Source organism: Ylistrum balloti, unplaced genomic scaffold, assembly GCF_031769215.1.
Source record: "Ylistrum balloti isolate Yb309-2 unplaced genomic scaffold, AGI_CSIRO_Ybal_v1 Utg370196, whole genome shotgun sequence".
NCBI classification, from domain to species: domain Eukaryota; kingdom Metazoa; phylum Mollusca; class Bivalvia; order Pectinida; family Pectinidae; genus Ylistrum; species Ylistrum balloti.
Genome location: NW_026782173.1, coordinates 1,744,019 through 1,757,682, shown reverse-complemented (window position 1 = coordinate 1,757,682; position 13,664 = coordinate 1,744,019). Strand labels below are relative to the sequence as shown.

The window sequence follows — 13,664 nt, the reverse complement described above, 5'->3', positions numbered from 1 at the left end:
ACTGTCTGTTTAACATTACATTTCTCTGTGTACAGTAAAATAAAACTTATGCCTGTTACTGTTCATTGTAATCAGATCTGACATTCGTGTCTGCTTTGTTTCTTCTATAATTTTTTCATGAATTTTTAAAATGTTTAATTTCAGATGAAAAGAAGTAGGTATGGATTATGAAAATATTCATTAATTATATAAATGTATAAATATATGTATACCATTCATTTTTCTATGTCACAGATGTATGGATATGTACCATGATATATCAACTGTATAAAAAATGAACAAACATTTGAACAGCCAGTCTTTGGAAGTGATTTATTCGAGTGATGAGACTTGTGTCATGCTTCTATAACTTAATAAGTTCAATAAATTTTCAAATTCAGTTTTAAGAACTCTTTCTGTGATCTGAGAAACATAACAAGTATATATATTGAAAAAAATAATTTCAGATCTTTGGAAATTTGGAAGTAATTTCCCTGAAAGTTTTATTGCTAAGTTAACGAAGCCAAATTAAGAAGAAAAAAAATATGCATGATAGAGAATGTAAACCACAAGACCTAGCAGGCCTGTATCACATAGTTGAGACACCAGATCTAATATGTAAAGTATATGAAACAAAAGTCCCCATAGGCCTGATATACCATTGAGGAGGCCTCTGTCCCTTACCTCATGCATAAGATCTAACACGTAAGAGGGTGCTAGGCCTAATAGGCCTGTATCAGCTAACTGACACCATATATAACATGCAAAATGCAAAATAAATCCAATAATAGAAATATCTCCATCATAAACAAATGATTCATTTACATTTGCATCTATCAGTCAAACTTTTATATGTCTGTTGAAGATGGGCTGTATTTTGTTATCATTTGAGCGGGAGGGCAGGTTTGTGGGTAGGGGGACACAAGCGGTGTTCGCTTGATAATGAGTAGTTTTCATCAGATCAACTTCAAACTTTATAGGGAGGTTCATTACCATGATATCTTAGGCTAATTTGGTCATGGTAATTTTTTAACCATAATTCATGGAGTTATGGCCCTTTAAATAATAACAGAAACATTGTCCACTCGATATCAAAAGTGTTTTTCATCTATTTACCTTCAAACTTCATAGTTTCATATTCATAGTTCAAGGAAGGTTCATTATCATGATAGCTCTGACAAGTTTGATGACCGCAAATTTTGTACTGGAATTTATGTAGTAATGGCCTTATTTATTCAATTACGGAAACATTGTCCGCTTAATCTCTTGAACTTCAAACATGATAGGAAGGTTCATTGTCATTTTTGCTGAGAAAAGTTCAATGACTGCATTTTTCCAACTGTAATTCAAGGAGTTCTGGCCCTTTATTTAATCATCAAAACGGTGTGTGCTTGATATCTTGATTAGTTTTTCAATGGATCAACTTCATCGGGAGGCTCTTTACCTTTATTCCTTTCATTCCCTGTTGCAATATGCCTGTGTAACCTGTGACAGGTGTATTATGTTCTGCCTTGCAGAACTCTTGTTACTGGCTATGAAGAGGCATGCTGGTTTCAATTTGAGATAGTTGAGGTTATCAATATGAAACCAAGGTCTTGTAACATACATTGAGTGTTGTTATACTTGAACCTCTATAAGTATGTTACAAATACTTTTCATTGCAGTATTATAACAGTCCACAGTTGACAATACATAATGTTATGGTTACTTCCACTGTTATAAACTTAATATCCTTTAGAACAATCTTTGTGTTGGTCTGGATTGTAGCGTATATCCGGGATGCTAGGTGGAAGGAAACTAGAGGGTGGGCAGCAGACTGTTTCACTTTTCACATCTAAATAGGGAAAGGAATCTCTGTTATTGGAAGTCGAGTGTTACAACTACTTCACTGCTTGACCACACCTCATGGTCTAATGTACATGTAACTGGAATTCACTTCCTCATAGTCCATTGTACATACTGTAGCACTGTGGATGGTACTTGTGTGGTCCAGCGTCCTGTAGAACACCAGAGGGTGAACAAATCCAGGGGTCAAAGGTTATATTCTGCCACATATTCAATTGGTGTTGCAATTGATGATAAACCTTTGAATGACTAGAATCATGAGCTAGGTTTTGAAGTTCCTGTGGGTCATTAATGATATCAAAGAGTTCCCATTGGTCCCTGTAGTAGTATTTGTGGAGAGTTTTGTACCAATGTGTGTCCTCTCCCTTATGTGTTCTATTCAGCAAATCTTGGAATGTCCTTGAAATATAAAAATCCTGATCTATTGAAAATGGCATTTGAAAGTTGATATTCTGAATGAGCTTATACTGTTTGTTCCTCACCACCCTCATTGGGTAATACATGGTGACCTCATGGAGGCTGTGACTGGCGTATACAGTATCCCAGGATTCCTTCGGTTCTACCTCAAGCAATGGGAGTAAAGATTTGCCAGTCAAGGTCACATGGTTTCTGAGGATTTTGTAGTGAGGGAATTTGACACCAAACCAATCAAGTACTGTAGGCAGGATATCCACATGGCTCAACATGGCGTCACTTTTCTAAAATTACAAAAATTATTTCATGTGAATTCAAAGCAAATTCTTAAAACAAAATCTGTTCTTGGATGTTCATTTCAGTAATTTCAATATACTGGAGCAGCAATGTTGTAAAATTGAGAAGGAATCTTATTATCTTTTATCTTATCAGTGTCCAAATAGCCATTATATTAATTGTATGAACACTAAGCAGAGCTGCATGTGCTGTGTTGGCTGATAGTTCAGTATTTTCCCATTATTTTAACTCTGTATAAAAACCTTAACAGCATGTCACAACTGATAACAGATTGGATCTAAATGATGATATGTTATAATTCAAGTCAGCCTCATAAAATGAGTTAATTGCACAAACAATCATGTAAAGTCTTGATTGTAAGACATACCTGTCCCCATACATTGTCCAGTATAGGAACATATTACATTCTATATGTGATTTACAAAACTTGTCATCAATGTATTTTAGTTCAGCAGTGACTAGCCTTGATACAATGAAGTTCTGAGAAAAAGAGTTTTGCAGATTTTTTCTTTCTAAAATTCTATTTTAATATGAAATTATCACATGAAATTATAAACCAAATATAATAATTTCTTGTTAGTGAGGCTTGACTTGTTTGGTAAAAATTATTTTTTGACCAAACTTATGACTTGTGGAAAAGGAAGAAACACTCTACCGACTGTAACTACCTGATAATCCTGGTCCAAATATCAAATAGGAAAACAGAATCAAAATAATGAAACCTTGAGTAGGAGAGATATGTAGTTATGCACGCACCTGGTTCCAGCGCTTCCTATGATGTGGTGATGACAAGAAGAATGGTTCTGCCATACCAGAGTCGTACAAGTTGGTGCGGCCATTTGGAAAAGGTATGCCATTGTCGGAGGAGTACATGATTAGAGTGTCATCTGCATGGCCTGCCAATTCTAGTTCCTTCAGTATAAGGCCTATACCTTGAGGTAAAGAAATAGTACATTGAATGATGTTTATGTTTGGAGGACAACTACTTACACTCTAAAGATTTGTCTACATGGCTTGTAATCTCTATGTCTTTCTCTACGACAAATATAGCTTAACTTTTGTTTGTACTTTGTTAAAGTATATCTGATATACATGTGACCATACATTATACTGTACCAGTACATGTTGATCTGTGTTATATACATGGGACCATACATTATACTGTACCAGTACATGTTGATCTGTGTTATATACATGGGACCATACATTATACTGTACCAGTACATGTTGATCTGTGTTATATACATGGGACCATACATTATACTGTACCAGTACATGTTGATCTGTGTTATATACATGGGACCATACATTATACTGTACCAGTACATGTTGATCTGTGTTATATACATGGGACCATACATTATACTGTACCAGTACATGTTGATCTGTGTTATATACATGTGACCATACATTATACTGTACCAGTACATGTTGATCTGTGTTATATACATGGGACCATACATTATACTGCACCAGTACATGTTGATCTGTGTTATATACATGGGACCATACATTATACTGCACCAGTACATGTTGATCTGTGTTATATACATGGGACCATACATTATACTGTACCAGTACATGTTGATCTGTGTTATATACATGTGACCATACATTATACTGTACCAGTACATGTTGATCTGTGTTATATACATGGGACCATACATTATACTGCACCAGTACATGTTGATCTGTGTTATATACATGGGACCATACATTATACTGTACCAGTACATGTTGATCTGTGTTATATACATGGGACCATACATTATACTGTACCAGTACATGTTGATCTGTGTTATATACATGTGACCATACATTATACTGTACCAGTACATGTTGATCTGTGTTATATACATGTGACCATACATTATACTGTACCAGTACATGTTGATCTGTGTTATATACATGGGACCATACATTATACTGTACCAGTACATGTTGATCTGTGTTATATACATGTGACCATACATTATACTGTACCAGTACATGTTGATCTGTGTTATATACATGGGACCATACATTATACTGCACCAGTACATGTTGATCTGTGTTATATACATGGGACCATACATTATACTGTACCAGTACATGTTGATCTGTGTTATATACATGGGACCATACATTATACTGCACCAGTACATGTTGATCTGTGTTATATACATGGGACCATACATTATACTGTACCAGTACATGTTGATCTGTGTTATATACATGGGACCATACATTATACTGTACCAGTACATGTTGATCTGTGTTATATACATGGGACCATACATTATACTGCACCAGTACATGTTGATCTGTGTTATATACATGTGACCATACATTATACTGTACCAGTACATGTTGATCTGTGTTATATACATGGGGGCCATACATTATACTGTACCAGTACATGTTGATCTGTGTTATATACATGGGGCCATACATTATACTGTACCAGTACATGTTGATCTGTGTTATATACATGGGACCATACATTATACTGTACCAGTACATGTTGATCTGTGTTATATACATGGGACCATACATTATACTGTACCAGTACATGTTGATCTGTGTTATATACATGGGACCATACATTATACTGTGCCAGTGCATGTTGATCTGTGTTATATACATGGGGCCATACATTATACTGTACCAGTACATGTTGATCTGTGTTATATACATGGGACCATACATTATACTGTACCAGTACATGTTGATCTGTGTTATATACATGTGACCATACATTATACTGTACCAGTACATGTTGATCTGTGTTATATACATGTGACCATACATTATACTGCACCAGTACATGTTGATCTGTGTTATATACATGGGACCATACATTATACTGTGCCAGTACATGTTGATCTGTGTTATATACATGGGACCATACATTATACTGTACCAGTACATGTTGATCTGTGTTATATACATGTGACCATACATTATACTGCACCAGTACATGTTGATCTGTGTTATATACATGGGACCATACATTATACTGTGCCAGTACATGTTGATCTGTGTTATATACATGGGACCATACATTATACTGCACCAGTACATGTTGATCTGTGTTATATACATGGGGCCATACATTATACAGTACCAGTACATGTTGATCTGTGTTATATACATGGGACCATACATTATACTGTACCAGTACATGTTGATCGGTGTTATATACATGGGGCCATACATTATACTGCACCAGTACATGTTGATCTGTGTTATATACATGGGGCCATACATTATACTGTACCAGTACATGTTGATCTGTGTTATATACATGGGACCATACATTATACTGTACCAGTACATGTTGATCTGTGTTATATACATGGGACCATACATTATACTGCACCAGTACATGTTGATCTGTGTTATATACATGGGACCATACATTATACTGTACCAGTACATGTTGATCTGTGTTATATACATGGGACCATACATTATACTGTACCAGTACATGTTGATCTGTGTTATATACATGTGACCATACATTATACTGTACCAGTACATGTTGATCTGTGTTATATACATGTGACCATACATTATACTGCACCAGTACATGTTGATCTGTGTTATATACATGGGACCATACATTATACTGTGCCAGTACATGTTGATCTGTGTTATATACATGGGACCATACATTATACTGCACCAGTACATGTTGATCTGTGTTATATACATGGGGCCATACATTATACAGTACCAGTACATGTTGATCTGTGTTATATACATGGGACCATACATTATACTGTACCAGTACATGTTGATCGGTGTTATATACATGGGGCCATACATTATACTGCACCAGTACATGTTGATCTGTGTTATATACATGGGGCCATACATTATACTGCACCAGTACATGTTGATCTGTGTTATATACATGGGGCCATACATTATACTGCACCAGTACATGTTGATCTGTGTTATATAAGAGACTACACCAATACATTACATGTTTTGATACTTCAATTGTAGAATCCATCAGAATAGTTTACCTTGGTCCATGCGGTTTATGGTGGTGTATTGAGCAGCAATGTCCAGTCTGGCAGCAGGTGTGTCCTGAACAAAATATGGGACAACAACAGATGCAGGATCAAAAGTTATGGGCTTCCAATCAGGCATGCTTCCATCAGCTCCAAACTTCTCACAGAACTGTCCATACTGGGGATGAGTGTGGCCACATCGGTGGGGGTCATGGAATGCCACGTACAGGAAAAAGGGACTGGAATATATTTCAAATCAGTAATTTTTTTTTATCTGATAAGAAAAGAAGACACGGCAAATGATATAAATCCATCTGCCTTCATAAAAATTGACAGCTAACAAAAAAGAGACTGATTAATATACTGGAGGTATTAGGTCACTAAAATCAAATGAAAATTCAAATTACGGAAGTGCTGAAATATATGATTTCTAAAAGTAAGAATGACATCCTTGACTCTGCAAAATCAAATTTACACAAAATATTTTCATACCAAATCTGCATGTAAATTCTCTTAAAATCCATTAAATGACAAAGTTGCTAGAGTGCTGATAAAGGAGTTTGTTGTATTGTAATACAGATGTATGTATTGATGTTTCATGCATTTTTGTGTAAGGGTAAATATACACTTCTACCTCTGTCACAAAGGGACAATAATAGAGGAAAGATAAGGAAACTGAAGACAATATATATACCTTGTTTAGACGTTACAGTTAAATGTTGCTTTGTAGGTGGGCTTATTGGATGGAAACAACTTGGAGGCTGGAGCTGGTGGATGAAACAGACTTGGTGGGTGGAGGTAGGGGATGGCACTGACTTTGTGGGAGGACAGAACCAAGTTAGTGGATAGAGCTGGTAGATGAAACAGACTTGGTGGGTGGATGTAGGGATGGACTAACTTAGTGGGTAAGGCTGGGGGAATGGACTGACCTGAGTGATAGTGATAGGGGTTGGAACTTACTTTGTGGGTAGGGTTTTAGGATGGATCTTCCTTGGTGGTTAAGACAGGGGAATGGAAGTGACATAGTAAGAGAGAGAGAGAAATCCTTGATGGGTAGAGTTAAAGGATTAAATAGAATTGGTGGGTAAGGCACAGGGATGGAACTGACATACCCAGTAATGGATGTAACAGGGGATGGAGCTGACTTAGTGAGTGAAACTGGGGATGAAACTGACTAAGTGAGTGGAACTGGGGATGAAACTGACTTAGTGAGTGAAACTGGGGATGGAACTGACTTAGTGAGTGAAACTGGGGATGGAACTGAGTTAGTGAGTGAAACTGGGGATGGAACTGACTTAGTGAGTGAAACTGGGGATGGAACTGAGTTAGTGAGTGGAACTGGGGATGGAACTGACTTAGTGAGTGAAACTGGGGATGGAACTGACTTAGTGAGTGAAACTGGGGATGGAACTGACTTAGTGAGTGGAACTGGGGATGGAACTGACTTAGTGAGTGGAACTGGGGATGGAACTGAGTTAAGTGAGTGGAACTTGGGATGGAACTGACTTAGTGAGTGGAACTGGGGATGGAACTGAGTTAAGTGAGTGGAACTGGGGATGGAACTGAGTTAAGTGAGTGGAACTGGGGATGGAACTGACTTAGTGAGTGGGGTATGTCACTATCTCATTATGTTTACTCTATAAAGTTTAAGGTTTTTCAAGATTTCACCAAAATTTTGGCAAAAAAAAAGAAAAATGAGAATAAGATGAAAATAGTACCTACCATGAAGAGAGGTATACATTACAAAGTATATACACACAAGAAATAATAAGTTAATACACAAAAGATATTAGGCAGTGAAAAAGTTCTTTTAATTTCTGAAGAATTTTCTTTGTGATATAAAGAAACACTCACCTGGATGAATTGTGTTGTAGAAATTCTCGAACATGTTGACGAATGAAAGTGATATTCCGTCCTGTTTGTAGAATACTATGGCCATCAAGTTCCGTCACAGAGTAATCAAATGGGTATACTGACTCTGGACCCACATTCTTCTTACCAATTATACCTGTCAGGTCAAAACAAAATAACATGTCATGGTAAAAATATCCTACAACTTAACATACCAGTGTCAGTGGCCCCCATGATACTGGTCTTCTGTCTCCCTAATACTAACACCACAGCGTTGACACCTTTTTTCTGATTAACTATTCTAACACCTGTCTGCTGATTTATCTATTCTGATATCTGTCACATGATTTACCTGTATTGCCAATAGTTTTCTGATTATCTGTACTGAAACTTGTCTCCAATTACAACTGTCTCCCTATTAACTGGTACAAACTGTCTTACTTTAAATGATACCTGTCTCCTGATTACCCTGTACTGACACCTGTCTCCTGGGTTAACTGTTCTGATACCTGTCTCCTGATTAAATTGTGCTTATGTCTTCACCTTATTTTCTTGCACTGACACCTGTTACCTGATTAATCTGTAATGATGCTTATCTCCTGATGTACCTGCACTAACACCTGTCTTTTGATTAAAACTGACATCTGTCTTCTGATTAACCTGCACTTGCACTATCTCCTGATTAACCTGTACTGACAACTCTCTCCTGATTTAACTGTACTGACACCTGTCTCCTTATGTACCTGCACTGACATCTGTCTTCTGGTTAACCTGTACTGATGTGTTAACCTTATCCTTCTATACTGACACCTGTCCCCTAATTTACCTGTAGTGTCAAATGTACTCTGATTAACCTATACTGATACCTGTCCTCTGTCGTACCTGTTCTGATACCTGCCCCCTTCAGAAGTAGTGGCAAGCTTTTGACTTCATCAAATGACTGAAAGTGGTGGTATCCATTGAACAGTCCATACATTCCATTCTGGTGCTGAGGTAATCCTGACAACACGACTGACCTGTGAACATAAGACACTAGTCCTTTTTTATAATGTTTTATAGGACAAGATTGTTTTGTCTTATTTAGTGTTTATTATATGTAGTTAATGAACCATGTGTTGGATATTCCTGATCATTATGAAAATATTGGAATTACTAACTAGTTTCACATTCTCCTATTCTACATGTATATCAGGATGTTTAACTATGGCTGGTGTTATTCTTATCTGTATGCCTTTTTTCCATATTTTTAATAAAATCTAAGCTACCTGTCATCGCTATGATCTCTTTCACAAAATAATGAATGGACTTCAACTGTAACCTTAGCATATACTTCATCTGTTTTTCAAAATTTTTTTACTGTACATGTACTAGGAAATTCCACAAAAATAAAATGAACAAAATTAAAGTTATTACCGCTTATCCGGTATTTCAGCATCCCTATTTATGTTCGTTTATTTTTCGTTTCCTTTTCAATAACCAATAAGAACTTATTCAATAGTGAAAAACTAAATACTTAACAATTGCCAATCCATAGAATTAACTGAAAACAAGATAATTAGATCTTTCACTGTAACAACCATAACAGAAAAAGAAAACTAAGATTGAAATTTTTTATTCAATATTTACAAATGACTTAAATTACTTATCTACGATACCAACCCAGAATTCAAGGCTCGACACTCCAGCTGATAATTTTAATACACTGCATAGTGTTCTATATGTAAATGTTTATACCTGCTAGGTGAACAACTGCTCACTGATGTAAATGCGTTGTTGAAGACCAAGCTCCTCTCAGCTAACTTGTTCAGATTTGGTGTTTTACAAATATGATTGTTGTACACCTGTGTCTCAAATCCCGCATCATCCCCTAAACATTATCAAGCACATACTTCTGAATATAACAACAATCGCGTTTGTATCTACATTTATGTTTGAAATCTAATTACGCTTCGTTTGAAATATAACATAACATGAACAATGAATGTAGGAAAAGACAAAGTGAAACTGAAAGCTGACGTCAAACTTTTACTGAACATCACACATTAGAACATTATTTTTTGAAATATTTGTTGCACTTAACACCTTACCAAGTATAAGGAGCACGTTCCTTGATTGCACGTTTGATATCAATATGATTATACCGTGAAGAACAATGAAATGGACATTAATAGACACCATGTTCAGCTAATATTGAGATTCTCTTTTTCAGATAGAAAAACCCAGAGAGATTCAAAGTATGCTTTCGAGACTCATCGTATTTTCCCATATACTTCCTTCTAACTTCCTGTTTACATCACGTGACAAAATTGTGGCGTCGCCTCTCACAGCACGTGATGCTACCCGCATCTGTCAAGAAAGACTGATGGCAGTGTCATTGCCAGTAAAGGTAAATATTCATGTTGTTGATACGGTGGGGGTTTAATTATTTTCAAAGTTAACAAGGTGACAACACTTACCACAAGTTTAACACGACTTAAATCACGCGTAAACGGGTAACTAAGATACCTCTGTGATCACTGGGTCCAGGGCATGAGTGAAGCACATCAGTTTGGATAACCGTGTTTGTTTTGTAGTAAGCGTTTGCTGTCTAGCTCCCCACTTACTAAAAATAGTATGTAAACACATACAGAGGTAGAACTCTCATTGATAATTTTGAATGACGTGTTTTATTCCACTGACATTTTAATTTTGTTTAAATGACTTAAAACCTGCCAAAACAAAATGTTACTTGTCCAATTTATTGTACATGTAGACACTTTGGACCGTCACAATTTAGGAGTAACATCTAAGCAGGCATGATGTTGATTTAGAGATTCTGGAATAGTTTTATTTAATCACGGATTCCCTTCTGACAGAACAATATCATATATGTACTATACATATAAACGATAGTGAGGTTTGATAGCTGAACAAAAAAAATCAGGTATTCTGCATTTATCAGCTGACTTATCAGTTTAATCTGTTGAGTCTTACTTATATAAACATATAAGCCTTTTTCCAGGGGCTCCATAGGGATGAATATATTGAGCATCATTCCCAATGACATTATTTCATAACTTGGCCAAATTCACTTTTTAAAAAATTCCTCACCAATTGTTTTTTTTCCGTTTGTTTTTGTTTCGCCCAACATGAGATTCAAGTGGAAAAAAGCCCTGATGTATGTTAATCTAATGGAGTGTCTACATTTTGTCTGTGTACATCAAGATCATAGCACAAAATAAATTTCTTCTTGGTGTAAAATTACAAAATTTAGTAATCTATGCATGGAGCATTATTCAGTCTATGGACATACATGTAGAACTATCAATAATGATTACTTAGGAGTTGGACGTTGGTGGAAGTAGTTTTATCAACAATAACATAGGAATTGCTTGTATAATCTCCACTCATGTCTTATGTATCACACTTTTACCCCACCCTTCTGCATCCAGGTAGAGAGAGCTCCAGCTTCTTTACCTTATTATACTTGAGATCAAAAAATGAACAAAAACCTGTCATTCCTACAGAAGAATATAAATTCTAAAGATTTTGTCGAATTTTGCTTATTTGGCCCAGTTTCTCAACATGCCCTGCCTCTGACACCAAAAGGGTGTGTCAAATCCAGGGCTAGTTCATGGAAATCATCAGAATCCCCATGAATATAACAGAATATAACGTTCAGTCCAATTCATGATCTTTTAGTTTCCTGATCGGATGTTTTACCACTTACATTAAAAGAATTTTTCCCAGTATTATTAGCAGGAAGCAGGTTAAGGATAGTGACAGAGATCATTATTTTTGTATTTTTTAAGCAAGAGATCAAATGTCAGGGATACCAAGCTCATTAGCCTTCACTTTGTTGAAATAACTTGGCCCCTATATGGGAGCCCATGTAGTTTGTGTAACAGAGAACATTGTTTTAATACTGCCTTTAACAAGGATCAAACCAGGGACTTCCAATTTGCTATTCTCAGATGCTTTATCAGTAGAATTTATGAAAGAGTAATTCTCAGTAGCTTGTAGTTTACTGTAGAATATTCAAAATTCCTCTGTGAATGAATTAGTCAGGTGCATCTCAAAACTAGCAACTAGCAAAGAAGAAAATGGACTCAAGTGGTTAACAGAAGTTGCTGTAAAATTGAAATAAAAAAAATGAAGTTCAATTTACTAAGGAAGTTGATACCAGACCAGTATATCTTTTTTCTAAATTCCTTATCAATATTTTTTTCCAGTCTTGAAAATCATTTGTCTTCATAATATTATAAGGTAAAAGAATATTTATGACTCTGCTAATTTTCTTGGTCTAGATTAAGATGTAGAGCCTCCATCATAAGGATTTGCTTAAATGTAATTAAGATATAACCAGAAGTTGACAATAGTAGAAGAGACAGAGAAATACAAGCCTCCCATGGGCGAATGGGTGCAGCAGATCAAATAAAGTCACGTTTTTGTTCTCTTAGCAGAAGGGACAATCAAAATCCTGATTATGTAGAAAGGGAAATAACTCTACAAATCATGATTAGATTACTATGTACTATACAGTTTAGATCTGTACAACTAATGGTAATATGTATAGTAATATGTATCGGATTCTGTGGAAAGATAATCAAACAGAAAGAAGATGTCAATAGGGTCTGTATCACTCATCTGGTTTGGTTTGGCCAAAATGGCTATATCCAAACTGTTGCACTCAATCCCTTAAGTATAGCCTCTCAGAATTACCAATTCACCATACACATTGACTCCCCACCATTCGATGATGCTTCAGAACAAAATTGCTCAAAATCCTTTCCTCTTAACAGAAGAATGGATATAAAAACTTTTCCCATATTTGGCCCCACCCTTGTGCCTTCAGGTGAGAGAGATCCAGCTTCTTCTTTACCTCATTATGCTTACGTTAAATTTGAACAAAAGCCTGTCATTCCTACAGAAGAAGATTGGTTCTAAAGAGGATTCTGAATTTCACTTATTGGGCCCAGTTCCTCAACAGGCCCTGCTTCTGACACCATAGGGTGAGGCTGGGTGGATCAAATCCATGGCTAGTTCATGCAAATTAAATGCTACACAAGTTCTCTTTGTGGTTTTCAATAAAACTCAAGAAAATCTTAACTGTATGGTTGGGCACTAGTCGCTATTTACAAACAGTCATTTGTGAAGCTCGATCTGTATGTATGCATTATACTTTCCCAAAACCAGTCTTTGTTGTAATTGACACTTAACATGGCATATCAAGTAAGGTAATTTTTGTTTTTTAATGTGATTTTTCAAAAGAATTTTAACTGATGTCAAGAAATCTTG

The 13,664-nt window shown here is 36.0% G+C and overlaps 2 protein-coding genes across 2 annotated transcripts in view; one reads left to right on the top strand and one right to left on the bottom strand.

Moving 5' to 3' along the window:
• Positions 1-395: 395 nt before the first annotated feature.
• LOC132551335 (N-sulphoglucosamine sulphohydrolase-like) lies at positions 396-10,565 on the bottom strand. Its single transcript, XM_060215470.1, has 7 exons — positions 10,475-10,565; positions 10,122-10,254; positions 9,270-9,403; positions 8,391-8,544; positions 6,549-6,775; positions 3,292-3,467; positions 396-2,522 (listed from the first exon to the last, which is right to left on the bottom strand). The coding sequence occupies exons 1-7, from the start codon at positions 10,563-10,565 to the stop codon at positions 1,920-1,922; spliced, it is 1,518 nt and encodes a 505-aa protein (XP_060071453.1). The 3' UTR covers positions 396-1,919.
• Positions 10,566-10,721: 156 nt separating this feature from the next.
• The window catches only part of LOC132551392 (sodium-independent sulfate anion transporter-like), a 38,347-nt gene continuing 35,404 nt past the window's right edge, over positions 10,722-13,664 (top strand). Inside the window, exon 1 of the mRNA XM_060215533.1 lies at positions 10,722-10,773. The gene's annotated coding sequence lies outside the window, so the exon portion shown is untranslated. The remainder of the gene's footprint in view (positions 10,774-13,664) is intronic.

Coding starts and splice junctions, on each gene's coding strand:
- LOC132551335 (XM_060215470.1), bottom strand. CDS start 10,565: ATGGTGTCTATTAATGTCCATTTCATTGTTCTTCACGGTATAATCATA. Junction 3,468..6,548: donor CATAAACCGCATGGACCAAG/GTAAACTATTCT, acceptor CTTTACCTCAAG/GTATAGGCCTTATACTGAAG. Junction 2,523..3,291: donor ATAGGAAGCGCTGGAACCAG/GTGCGTGCATAA, acceptor TTGTAATTTTAG/AAAAGTGACGCCATGTTGAG.